This window comes from Psammomys obesus, unplaced genomic scaffold (genome assembly GCF_907164565.1).
Source record: "Psammomys obesus unplaced genomic scaffold, mPsaObe1.curated_primary_1811, whole genome shotgun sequence".
Taxonomy (NCBI): domain Eukaryota; kingdom Metazoa; phylum Chordata; class Mammalia; order Rodentia; family Muridae; genus Psammomys; species Psammomys obesus.
In genome coordinates this window covers 73,060-87,567 of record NW_026596452.1, presented here as the reverse complement: position 1 = coordinate 87,567, position 14,508 = coordinate 73,060, and the positions used below count along the sequence as shown (strand labels likewise).

General features: G+C 36.4%; 1 protein-coding gene and 1 non-coding gene across 3 annotated transcripts in view; one reads left to right on the top strand and one right to left on the bottom strand.

Moving 5' to 3' along the window:
- Positions 1-5,322: 5,322 nt before the first annotated feature.
- Positions 5,323-14,508, bottom strand: part of Vamp7 (vesicle associated membrane protein 7) — a 38,081-nt gene continuing 28,895 nt past the window's right edge. For both annotated transcript variants that reach the window (XM_055598273.1, XM_055598274.1), the window contains exons 7-8: positions 8,304-8,396; positions 5,323-7,130 (exon numbers count right to left, since the gene is read on the bottom strand). In XM_055598273.1, coding sequence (XP_055454248.1) covers positions 7,062-7,130; positions 8,304-8,396 — 162 coding nt within the window. In that variant the 3' untranslated portion in view covers positions 5,323-7,061. The remainder of the gene's footprint in view (positions 7,131-8,303; positions 8,397-14,508) is intronic.
- Positions 11,431-11,556, top strand: LOC129669905 (small nucleolar RNA SNORA24). Its single transcript, XR_008719103.1, has one exon. It is a non-coding gene; the product is annotated as a small nucleolar RNA SNORA24 (small nucleolar RNA).

The window sequence follows — 14,508 nt, the reverse complement described above, 5'->3', positions numbered from 1 at the left end:
CAGTGTTATGCCCAAGTCTCACAGACCCAAAAGACCACCAAGGAGCCAATTCTGATGCAAACACAGTAGGGTGTTTTATTATAAGCTCAAGCTTGGGCCCATATCATCACCAACGTGGTGGGTCTTGAGTGTAGAGCCTGGAGCTCAGGAAAAGGAGGATTTTTATTGGTTTCCAACAAGCTTTGGGAAATTCTAGCTAGGCAGCTCTACGATTGGTTGTTTGTCCAGAGGGCCAAACCATAATTGTTTTACTCAACCTATTGCAAAGAATACTTGGGTAAATTCCAGGTATTCACAGATTAGCTGTTGCTAGGGGTAATGGTTAAATATTACTGGGTTTTCTCCAGGCTATTCCTTGGGTAGGGGACTTTATTGTTTTTTTTCCTGGAATTGGTGACCTATGGCCTAGTTCCTGGGACTGGTGACTTTTGGGAAGTTCAGGCCTGGTTCTCTAATTCCCTGATTTTCACAGTCATTTGAAGGCCCAATCATGGGTCTTATAGATATGACTTCTCGGTGTCCTCTTGATTTAACCTTCCATAATAGGATTTGAGCACAATTAACTGTATTGCTCCCAATTGTTTCTTCATAAAAGCTACTAAGCAATTTAAAATGCAAGGCCCGAAAGTAAAAAAAAAAAAAGCAATATCACTTGAGGCCTAACAGTAGTGAGTCTAGTGGGGGCCAATTTCCTCGTATGTTATTTGGCATTATAGAAACTCATTTCTTATGCCAAGGAGCCCCGTTTGACTTAGTATTTCAGCCTGTTGGGTAGGATATTGACCAATGAATTTCTCTTCTGTAACTTTCTTCAAGCTGCCATCAAGATGGAGATATTGGCGGCCCAGGAAGGCTGAAAGGCTAGTCAAAAGCAAGGCAATGTGGCACTTATCAAAACCATCTAACTAATGATCCAGTTGAAGAGACAAGGAGCTATCACATCAGCTACTGATTTACTTCAGCTTTCAGCTTTCAGCTTTCAGCTTTCAGAAGGTCCAGATCTCAGCAGCTTACAATCCACATCTGGAGTCTGTTAGCCAAGTGAAAATCTGCTGAGACAAATTTAGACTAGAGAGAAAAATTTGTCTAGTAAGTAGGGAAGTGAGGAATCCCAAGACCAAGGGAAAAATCCCATTTCAAAATCACGAGGGTGTACTCATCTGGGGTCCACTAGAGCTATGGCAGATCCAAGTCTCATGACTTTTTCATTTCCTGAAGTTCATGTGAATTTTAGTTTACAAAAAGTATTATTAGTATCACCCTTGTATTGAGATCCATACTTTAGTAAATGCAGGTAAGAGGTATCTGCAAGACAGCAGGAGTAGACTCAACCATTAAGACCTAGTAAAAGCTATGATATTGGGTCAGAGATATAAACATTAGACAGAGATCTTCTTAGCATGATGAGAAGCACCTTTAACTCTATCTCCAGAAGACAACCAAAGGGAAATTAAAATCTTGAGCTCCATCAGCTTATCAGTACTCTATTGATCAATGTCATAACTCTGAACTTCTGAAATCTTATACCAACATAAGTACAACAATAGCATAGAGTGGGGAAGAGAAATCTGAAATATCTCCCATTTTTAATATACCTTAAATTATTTTTTTATATTATTACAACTTGAATTCACATACCTTAAAACACCTTCTTAGATCCACAAACACTTTACAGCTTTCACTTACCAACCTTAAAATAGCTACTAAACTCTCCAATCTTCCTTGCATTTAGCAACTTTGAAACACCATCTTAAGAGGCTTCCCTTCATAACCTTCATTTACCAACCTTGAAATATCTTCCTAGACCCTCAAATAATTTTTTTTAGATCCTCATTACTTAAAACTTCTATATCCTCAGACCTTATGTAAATTTTCTATCTTTCTATCCAGTTATTCACCATAAGACACAAGAAGTTAACATGAAGCCTGTGAGCAAGGTAAACCTGTTTGGCTTTCTAAGTAAGAGAATTAGTACCTAGTAGTTTTAGCTAGCCAATCAATCAACTAATATACTGACAGTGAATCTAACTGTCTGCAAAGCTACCATTAGCTCAACTTAGCTGTCAATGTGACCAGAGACCTGAGAAGGATAAACTGTAACCTAAATGAATCTATGTACCAATCAAAATGACAGAGATGACAAGTCAGTCCACACCTAAGCAGTTGTCCCTGGCTCCTGTGGTTTCATGGCATCATGAGCAGAGGCAGTCTGGCCATCAGCCACAAAAACAGGCAGCAACAAAGAAGACAGTCAACCAGAATGACAGACATAGAGCCAGACAACAGATCCCACCCGCTTGTACCTCTCTCTCCATGCAGTAGAAAAACTGAAAGTAGGATAGTTTGTACCACAAAAGTGACCCATTTTGTCCTTATCCAGAGATTCTTAGATCACAGAAAGCTAGGGGTGTTCTATTACCCCTTACAGACAGGGGCATATCCATCTCCTCCAATGGGGTCTGGAACATCTTCCATAACCTCTGTGGCCCACAATTGGCCAGTGCATCTGCTTTAACTGTTTCCAACCACACAGATTACAGATGTTGCCTTCAGGCCCAAAACAGAAACTAGAGGAACACAGAGACAGACACAAAGTCAAGACGCTTACCAGACAGTACTGGACCCTTTGGCTCGGAGATCCTGGGGGGTCTTGGGGATTGTGAACACGCTCCCAAGATGTTATAGCCAAGTCTCATGGACCTCAAAGATCACCAAGGAGCCAATTCCCATGCAAACACAGTAGGGTATTTTGTTACAAGTTCATGCTCGAATCCACACCATCACCAGTACAGTGGTTCTTGAGTATAGAACCCCGAGCTCATGGGGAGGAGGGTTTTTATTGGATTACAGTGAGGTTTGGGAAATTCCAGTTAGGAAGTTCTATAATTGGTTGTTTGTCCAGAGAACAAAACCATATTTGTTTTACTCAACCTATTGTAAAGGACAGCTGGGTAAATTCTAGGTAATCACTGATTAGCCATTGCTAGGGGTGATGGTTAAATATTACTGGGTTTCCTCCAGGCTATTCTTTGGTAGGAGACTTCATTGTCATCTTCCTGGAATTGATGACCTTTCCTAATTCCTGGGACTGGTGGCTTTTGTGGTGGGGGGCTAGGCCTGGTTTTTCTCAAGGCAAAGAGTGCTCTTATACTGTTTTTAGGGGGTGGTCACCTGTTCTGGCAGTCCAGAGCCCCACATTGGATGCCAGCTGTGGTTCTTTGTTTTTTTCCTGGGGAGCTTTTGTCCATCAGCTGACGAAGGCAGGAGGAGAAGGCAAGGCTCAGGGCTCAGAAGGCTGACAGCAATAGAAATGAACTTCTGCAACCCCTTTAAGGAGAAAGTTCAACTTTATGAGGGGAAAACAAAAGCTATATACCCCTTGCACAATGGATAGCTGTCTCCCAGGATAAATGTACATAATTGATTGAAATTAGGCATTTCAGAGATACTTTATTTGAGTTTGGTAGCACGTTCCTATCATATGAAGGGGTACACAGTCCTTAATGACTCTATAGGCAGAGGGAGGGCAGAGCTAGAAGGGAACTGTGTCAAAGGCCATATATCAGTCATAGTTAAAGGTATCTATGCCTAAAGAGACTCTCTAGATGAGGTCAGACAGAAACTAGAATGTCCTCCTTGGGAGAGGGAGTCCTCCATCTAGCGCCAAGCTCAGAATGGCTATCTAGACTGGGAGGACTACTACTTCAAACAGCAGGGTCCTTCCAACAGAAAGACAGAATTGTCTACAAATCAATTCTATTAATTGTGATGGTTAATATTGACCGTTAACTGGAAAAGCTCTAGAACCACCCAGCATACAATCTGCTATGCACATCTTTGAAGACTTATCTAGATCCTGTAAGTCTCTGGTGTGTACTTCTGAGAGATGAGCGTATATAACAAGTTTACTGAAATGAGAAAACTCTCATTCCAGAAGTGATCGCACCATTCCATTCTGTGGGCTTGACATTGGATTATGTAATAAGGATCAACGTTTATCACTCTCTGATTGGTGACTGTTGATTAAGTGTGATTAACCACCACAACTTGCCTCTATGATAAGCAAAGGCTTTACCACATTGGTTACATTCATAGGGTTTCTCTAGAGTATGTAGGGTTTTTTTATGTATTTGAAGAAAATTTTGACTTGAAAAGGCTTTATCACGTTGATTACATTCATATATTCTTTTATATTTGAGAATACTGTGACTTGCAAGGCTTGAGCACAATGTTTCTATCCAGTATGTGTTCTTTTATGATATTGGAGGTTTTGGACATGAAAAGGCTTACTACATTGATTACATCCGTAAGTTTTCTCTCTAGTATGTGTTCATTTATGTGTTTGAAGACGACTGTTTTTTTTTTTTGTTTTTTTTTTGCAAAGGCTTTACCACATTGGTTACATTCATAAGGTTTCTCTCCAGTATGTTTTCATGTATTTGACGAAGAGTGTGACTTGTAAAATCTTTACCACATTGATTACATTCATTAGATTTTTTTTTTCCAGTTTGAATTCTTTCATGCCTTTGAAGACAAATGTTTTGTGCAAAGGCTCTGCCACATTGGTTATATTCATAAGGTTTCTCTCCAGGATGTGTTCTTTTATGTATTTGAAGATAACTGTGATATGCAAAGGCTTTACCACATTCGCTACATTCATAGGGTTTCTCTCCAGCGTATGTTCTTTTATATATTGGAAGTTGATTGCGAACTGTAAAGGCTTTACCACATTGATTACATTTATAGGGTTTCTCTCCAGTATTTGTTCTTTTATGATAATAGATTAAGTTGACTTGAAAAGGCTTTACCACATTGATACATTCATAAGGTTCCTCTCCAGTATGTGTTCTTTTTATTTGAAGATAACTGTGATATGTGGAGGCTTTACCACATTGGTTACATTTATGGGGTTTCTCTTCAGTATGTGTTATTTTATGCATTTGATGAAGACTACCATATGCACAGAACTTTACCACATTGGTTACACTCATAGGGTTTCTCCCTAGCACAAATGCAACCTTAACCCTCTACCACTAACCCTAACCTAACTCTAACCTTGACTCTGACCCTAAGCCCTAACTCTAATCCAACCCAACCTTAACCCCTTACCCTAACCCCTAACACTAACCCCCAAACCCTAACCCTCACCCACTCAACCGCTCACCTGATGACCTTAACCTTTGAACTACCACTTCCTGAAATCTGAATGGAAAAAAATCAGGTTACATTTCTTAGTATATCCTTAAACACTTATTTTGCTCTTTACACCATTCTTAAATATTAGTAAATAAAAGTATAGTAAGAACTTGTAAAACAAGTAACTTGATTTTTTGCTCTTAAGTTTTATTATTTTCTTAAGTTTGTGCATCATTTACAATGAGACATGTGCCTTACAAAGCCTTCTTATACCTAGAGCAAGGAATAGTTAATTCTTATAGCATGCACATAAATTTTATTCAGCTTATAAAATAAGGGAAGTAAATTTTAAGCCTTTAATTAAAAATTAAAATTATTACTCAAAAATGTCAATTATTTTGAGAATGAATATAAGTAGGAAATAATTATATAATTACAATGAAATTAGTAGTGCTCATAAAAATATATGGGAAAAACATTTTTAGTATGCCTGATGAACAAAAGAGGTGTTCCTGTGTGTATTAGATATATCATAAAAAAAAGAAGGTAGCATGAAGGTAGAAGATACCCAGATACTGATTATAGAACACAAAGATATTCAAGGCACATGACTAAGCTAACAATTGGCTGAGTTTAAAATGCTAATTTATTGTTTCATTGAGAAAAGAGTAAGCTATAATATCACTTCTATTTAATTTCACCTATTCATAAATAAATGCAATTATATCTAGGGCAAAAATTTTCTTCTTTTCAGATAGACAGCAACTACTAAATGACTGATGCCAAAATAGATAAAGAAGCATTGCACTCAAAAATTTTTATACTACAATAAATGTATGATAAGATATTTTGTATTTTTTCTATATCATTATACCATCTATTCTCTTTCAGGTTTTAAATTTTTCAAAATTAGGCAGATTAAAGAATTTGTTAAACCATAAAAAAGAAGTCAAACCCAAATCCTGGAACTGACTTCTAACTGTATTTACTTTGGGCTTTTCAAAGAATGGAAAACAAAAACAAAAACAAAAACATGACCACATTTTGTGAGGCTAAAATGCATGCACCTTTACTATGGCTCTCTTCTTTTTCTTTGGTGACTGAGAGGTATTTGGTTCCCCTCTCATCAATTATAAATTTTATTACTATGTTTGTCCCAAATATGCACAGAAGAAAAGAGAATATATAAAACCCATAATCCTCAACTTAACTTAATTCACGTTCTCAATTAAACTTTGTAATAGGGAAACTGAAGATACTAAACTATATGCAGTATGAATAAATAATGCACGAACTTTATTTCAGAAAGTAAATGCTGAGAGTAAGAAGGATAATTCTTGTGCTTCTAATGGGCTAGCAAATGTTTCCCACCTTATTGAAATAAAAACTCAATGTTAACCACATTACTTGTATGGGCTCCTGGATATAAGCAGCACCAACAATTTATTATAATTCCCCAAATTCTCTATTTATTATTTTGAAGCACCTAAAACTCTCCTATAACAAAAGAAACTGAAATGATATGTTAGCAATACAATCTGTCTCCCAATACTTTTGTGTGAATATACAAAGTTCCTAGACAGTTTTAGCAGACAGGCCTTAAGATTGGTGGTTTTCATGTTGGCAAACTCTTTGTATGCTACGAACAAAAGTGTCTTTCTAAGTAGAAGGTTCTACTTAACTAAAGAAACAGAGAAATGCTTTTTCTCCTGTAAATAATGGTTCAATGTGAAGTTCATTAAAATAAACCTTATGGTAGGACAAAATAAATCTGGAGGCATATAATACTATTAAAACAAGAAAAAGAGAAAAAGATTAAGGAAACTGGCAGGTACTTTCTGAGAGTAGTGAAAAGCCTGAGTCACATGGACTGCCTTTATGTCCTTTCACTCTCATATCCTTTGTTAATGGTAACTTTTTCTTTCTTATTTCTTCACACAGCTTGCCCATGTAAACCCACCACAGAGAAGTGACACAACGACATAGATGAATACCTGGAAGGATAAAGAAGGCAATTTTACTTACATGACTCTATTACATGGTTCATTAAAACCATTAACCATTAAAGAAACATTACCAGTACTAGGAGAGTAATAAGTCTTCACTAATGTAAACAATATATCAAAAATAAGGGGTTATTTTGAGGACAAATTTTATTATTTTCTTTTTTGTTAAATGTTAGCTTCTAAACAATGGGGGGATTCACAGTTTCAGAATTCTATAACTGTCACACAAGTGTATGTACACAATAAACTTCTTCGATCATGAGACAGGATTAACACAAAAGACATACCACACAGCTAACGAATTTTAGTTGAGATAAAATCACATATTCATTCATATATAATTCTTTGTATAAACTGAACTGGCTAAAAGTTTTACATATTAAAAGTGTATATATACAGGCATGTACACCTGTGACTGTATAGGTAGAAGCCAGAGAACTTTCAGTGCCTTCCTTTATTGTTTTCCTATTTATGTTTTTAGACAAAGTCTCTCACTGAATATGAAGCTCACCTTTTCAATTAGGTTGGTTACTAAACAAGCTCCCAGGATCAATATGTCTACACTGCACATGCGGGGGTTACAGGCCTGCATGGCTATGCCCAGCCTCTTAGGTTAAGTGTAAGAAATTTGGACTCAGGGCCTCTTGCTTACAGAGCAAGAGTCATCTCTTCAAACTCAATTTTATTTATGTCATTTAGGTACAAATATTCTCAAAAGAAGAAATAAAAGTTAAGTGAAGGATGGTATTTAATGCTGATTTCATAAGAAAAGGTACTTCCTGGTCATATATTTTACAATTAAAAGGTGAATGAGGCCCTTTTTAGAGAGCTAATCATTAAGAAAGAATTTCAGCACCCAATTCCTTCTTTCCTTCCTTTTCTTTTTTCCTTTCCTTCCTTTCTTCTTTTTCTTTTTTCCCTTCCTTCCCTCCCTCCATCCCTTTCTTTCTTTTTCTTTTTTTAAAACAGTGTTTCTCTGTGTAGTCATGGCTTTCCTGGAACTCACTTTGTAGACCAGGCTGGCCTTGGACTCAGAGATCTGTCTGCCCCTGGCTCCCAAGTGCTGGGATTAAAGGTGTCTTAAAGAATTTGGGCCACCATCTGGCTCAATTTCTTAAAGAGTGAAAAATAAGCTCATACACTAAAGAAAGAAAAACTTACAATTGATACGATGATGATGATGATAGTGAGCTTGATATTCTTCATACACATGGCTCGAGCAAGATTTCTGCTGGTAGTTTTGAAAGTGACAGACTAGAAAACAATCATCAGATGTTTTATTCTTGGCACTGACTATGAATGATTTGTAGTAACAGCCTTCAAGATCTTACTTTAATCAGTTCTCACACTTTTATGGTTCTAAAGATGGAACTCAGGGTCTAGATCACAGTAGATAAGAACTATACTACAGAGCTAGAGGCAAAGTGCCCTTTCACTATTCTGTTTAATTTCAAATATCCTTTTCCCCTTCCTTCTTTTTTCAAGAAGAGATTGGTCATTCAGAATCAGTAGTTCCCCAGAGCAGAGTTCTCTAAAACCTATAAAAAGCAGTATGAAATCATTGGCAAGGCTTCACTTTTTTTTCCTTCTCTATGTATAAATGCACATGGTGTTGAATCAACAAGTGGTTCTTTAAGAGAAAACATTTTCTATTTTAAATTTTTAATAAAGTTTTATGCTAAGCCAATTGGCTGCAAGCATACTAGTTTATTCTATCCAACATGAACTTTGGGCTTTGAACCAGACACATAAATCTGTTTGATTTTCCTAAAAACATAGGTATTTACTTATTATGTGTCAAAACCCCAGAGACACAGTCCTTTAATTATGCACTTTCTTTTGCATCATTACCTTTTCAGTATCAATTAATGCATTTTAACCAGGATACAAGAAGTTTAAAACAAATATAAAAACAAATAACAAAATGTACTAATTACTCAGCAATTCCAATCTTAGAAATATTATAAAAAGAGATATATAAAAGTTCAAAAGAGCCACATAAAAATGTTGTGGGCTGTTTTTCATACCTAAAACTGGAAACTACCAAAATATCCATAAACAATAATGAAATATTGTACAGTAATTAAAACAAATAATTTACTAATATTTTATATAGCCACTTATTATATCATGGGTTAATGTCACAATTTTGACAGAAAGAAAAATAGAGTAAATGTTACAGCTTCTTTCTATAATTTTTGTAGACATAGCCTTAGGTAGTACTGACTAACCTTAAATTTGCTATGTAGTCAAAGACATTGGAATCCTCATATTTTTGCCTACACTTTCAAAATGCTAGGATTATAAGAATGCACCCTTGACTGGTTTAGATGGCTAGTTTTTATGTCAACTTGACACATGCTAGATATATCTACGAGGAGGGAACCTCAATAGAAAAATGCCCACATAAGACGTGGCTGTTGGCAAGTCTGTAGGATGTTTTCTTCATTATGAGGGCCCAGCTCATTGAAGGTGGTCCTATCCTTGGGCTGATGGTCCTAGGTTCTATAAGACACCAGGATGAAAAAGCTATAAGGAAAAAGCCAAGTAAACTACACTCTTCCAAGGCCTCTGCATCAGCTCCTGCCTCAAGATTCCTGGCCTGTTTAAGTTCCTGCCCTGACTTCCTACAATGATATGACAGTGTAAGGCAAAATAAACCCTTTCCTTCCCAAGTTGATTTTGGTCATAGTGTTTCATTACAGCAACAGTAAACCTAAGACAGAAGTGATGGAGATTAAGCCCAGGGCTTTGTGCACACTATCCAAACATTCTACAAATTGGGTTATTTAACAGCTTTTTAATCTATGGGGATAAGTTAGGGCAGAGATCATCTTTCAAGGGGAGTAGTCATTCAGTAGACAAGGGTAGAAAAGTACCTCTAATTCTTAATCTTCATGTTGGCTCAATGAATGTGTTTGTTTTACATCAGTAAATTATTACAAACTACATATACTTACAAATACAACTTTTAAATATGGCTACTACATTTCAATTAACTGCTTTCTTTACAAATTCTCTACAGTGCAGCAGGTAACAAGGAATCAGCTTGGGGTTCATTTAGTGCAGAATGAACAGGATAAAATACATAAATCCAATTGCTACATAAGCATATATATACATATATATACACATATATATACATACTACATGCGAAAACTAACTACATTAAGCTGTAAACATTCATACCATAATTATGTACATTGACTAGAGCATATGAGAAGGGCCTACAAAAGTAAATGATCAGAGAAAATTGTCCTTTACCAAAAGAACAGTTAATAGTTAACAGATTATAAGAAAATAATAATAATAACTCTAACAATTATCTTCTTTCAGTCACACTTTTGGAAATATTTATTTTTGCACAGGGTTAGGGTCCTTGAGTTTTGGAAGTATTTATTTTCAGCATATGATTTCAGAGGACTCAGTCTATTCACTTGGTCCCATATGCTTTGCCAGAACAGTATGATGATGGCAATGCATGGCAAAGACTACTTACCTCATGGTGGACAGAAAGTGGAAAAAAGGAGACTGGAAAGGTGAAAGGATAAGACAACCTCAAGAACCACCCCTTTAACATGCCTTTAATCCCAGTACTCAAGATACAGAGGAAAGTAGATCTCTAGGGTTGAGGCCAGCCTGGTTTACATATGTAATTTCAGGCCAGCCAGGGCTATATAGTAAGACAATTGTGGGCCACTATACGGGTGCTGAAAACTGAACCCAGGTCTTCTGCAGGAGCAATAAGTACAAATAAATGACAAAAAAATATTTCCACTTCCAGAATGATCTGCTTGGATATGTGAAGACATTGTTGTAAAAATCTGACTGAAAGAAGTTACTATTATTATTCTCTTATAATTTGTGTTAACTGCTGAGCTATCTCTCCAGCCTTACACAGGAAAACTTTTAATAGTAAAAAGCTATAACACATTCCAAATCAATGACCGAAAACAGAAAAACTCTCAGCACATTTCCCCCACCAAATACAGAGAAATGAACTATTAGAATCCACCCCCCTTTTTTATTGACACAGCGTCTCTCTGTGTAACTGAGCCCTGATTGTCCTAGATTCATTCTGTAGACCAGGCTGACCTCAAAGTCATAGAGATCTGTCTGCCTTTGCATCTTGAGCACTGGTATTAGAGACATTTGCTACCATGCCCAGCCCAACTACTAGAATCTTAGCTGTTCATGATAACAGGTGTCCCTATTTCTCTATGTAAAAAGGCTCTGAGTGGATTACCATATTTTAATCTGGATAAATCTCATTACTCAAGAATTTCATCTCCATGTACCTTTGGGACCTGATTGCTATGGCTGTTTCCCTTTCTTGCTATGAAAAAGAATATTCTTGTTTATTGGCCAGGCTATCACATAATTGATATAAGAAAGTGATTTGCAAAAGTAAGTTAAGTAAGTTAAGAAGTTGTGAGATACCAGGTTATTGGGTATGCTTTTTCTAAACTATTATAATGTTTATAGAGAAAGAAGTCAAGTATGAGCATGCAAGTAAATCCACAGTTACAGAGGATCCATGTAAACAACAGTAGGTAGCTGTGATGCAATAAAAACAAGCTGAATAACCCTGACACACTCAAATATTACCTTAATTATTCAAAAAAAATTCCTGAAGCAACTTGCTAGTATTGTTACAGTGCTAAACATTAAAATAGCAAGTTTTAGTTTATCTAAATTTTAAAATATTAAGAAAAACATTACAGTATTTCAATTCTTAAATTATATATATATATTTAATTAGCTTTATTTATAGATTAAGGACTTTTTCCAGAGTCCAGTGACATTGAATAGAATCTTTACACATAAAAAAATCTATGCAGAATCCTAAGATAACAGATGTTGGTACTTATCAAGAAGAGGCATGTGTGGCTACTAGCAGCTCTCTATGTCTCAGTTTCTCAGAAGTAATTTTGCTGCAGTCCCTATATAACATGATTTTGAAGACAAGGCTATCAAATCCCACAGCAGAGTTTTGTTTTGATTCTTTTTGTTTGTGTATGTGATATGAGTATGTTCTGCACTAGATGTGATATGAGTATATTCTGCACTAGAAAATGGTTTTCCAGCATACACATCTTCTAAATGTTAAGCTGTCTGTTTGCACATTTCCTGATTTTGTTGGTACGTATTTGCTATTACTGCATCTTGTAGATCTTGTTCTGTAGATGCCAACAGTACTTGCAATGACAATAGTATGCAGGACCTTGTTGCTACTACCATCCATTGGTTTTTCAGAATATCCAAACAGGTATCCCCCCTGACAGAGCTAGTATTAGGATGTCATATTTTAGAGGTAAATAAGACTTTAAGAATGTTAAACGAATGTGACACTTTGAATGAAAAATGTATCTAACAGGCTCTGGCATTTGAACACAAGGTTCCCAGTTGGTGACACTGCTTAGGGGTGTTTAGGAGCTTCAGCATTGCTGGAGGAATTATGTCACTGGGTGTCAACTTTGAGAGCATAAAGTCTTGGCCTACATTTCCAGTGCTCTCTCTGTTTCATGTCATAGTCTCTATTTCCTGATTCTTCCACTATGACTACCGTTAGCTACCATGCCCACTCAACATAATGGACTCATTGTCACTGGAACAATAAGTCAAAATTAATTTTTTCATCTAATAAGACAATGCTTCTGATAAGGGTATTTTGTTACAACAGAGAAGTAACTAATAAAATGCATATGTTTCCAGTATTTTAATCTTTATTTGGTATATTATTCCTAACAGGATGTGTCTTACTTCTTTATTGCTGTGAAGAGACACCATGACCAAGGTACCATAACCTCCTCCACCATTTCTATCACCAAGAATGAACACTACCACTGGCACCCCTGCCAACATGTTGCACATCAATGCTGGAATCCCCTACACCTTAGCCACCCAAATCTCTAATGGATCTAAAGCCTGCTCCACAAGATGGATCTCATGCTCAGTATGTTAAGTAGGTCCCAAATTCCACAGATAGATAGGATACAGGCATGAGAAGGTAATCTAGTATTATTCTACAAAATGGTCATAATAATAAACTTCCCGCTGAATTTTCATCTTTCTATCAGTGCATCTCCCAATCCACACAAGAGATTCTATTTACAATAGATGGTGATTAATGAAGAGAACAATAAACTAGTTAACATGCAGACAATAACAGACTGTGGACTGCCCATCTCTAAACAGGACACCTATATCACACACTTCCTCCCACAAGGCTCAGGGAGCATCATGGGTAAAAAGGTGAAAAGATTGTAAGAGACAAAGGCATTGGATATCTGCAGCAAAAGTCTTCTTGCCAGATATAATAGAGCCACTGAATGCATAGACACAAAGCATCGGTGAATACATGTACAAGATTAAGGCAGCCAAAACCCAAGCATGGACTGGGGAGGAGCTCATGAGACCCCACCCTTAACTGAGGACCTACTGTCAATTAATGGCTGCTAGGTAAGGAAGAACCAGTTTACTTTAGGGATTTCATCCATGAGACAACCCTATGCCCTTGTAGATTGTCCTACAGGAGTACATATACAGGAAGCACTGAATGGACTCAGCACACAAAGTTGGGAGAGAAACATGAGAAAGGATAGGGGATGAAATGGCAGGGAGGGGAAGTTGGCTAGCATTGATCAAAATGAATTATAAGCATATATGAAATTTTATTAGTGGGAGGCCTGCTCTTTTCTGAAGGAAAATGGAAAATGAATGGATCTGGAGGAGAGGAAAAATGTAGAGGGAAGGATAGGGAGGAGAGAAGGAAGGACAGGAGAAAGGGGAAATTACAGTGGGGATATAATATATGAAGAATAATACATACATAAATGAATTTTTCAAAAAACAAAAAACTAAGAATCTTTACATCATTCTTCTACTTACCACATACTTTGATGAAAAAAATTGTAAAGTGCTACAAAACCCAACATTTTTCATGCTGTCAATATTAAAATTAAAAACAGAAGTTCAAATACCTGTTAGAATGTAACAGATATCATGTCAAGCACTTTATATGCACCATATAGTTTAATTCTCAAAACTCAATTTAAAAAGTATATTGGCATTTTATAGATTATGACAGCTGAGGTATAAAGAGTTTCAGTAATATGCTTAAGGTCATACTACTAACAAATGGTATTCAAATTGAGGGAGTCTGATTTTAGAGTTTGGGTTCTTAATCACTACAGTCTGGCTACCAGTCACCATCAACATAACTATGATTTTTATATTCATTGTCATCTTTACAGCATCAATAATCACCTTAGAGACATGTATGCATGTCTGTGATGAATTATCTCAATTAATTAAAGTAGGAAGATACACCTTAAATATGGGCAGCATCATTCCCTGACATGAA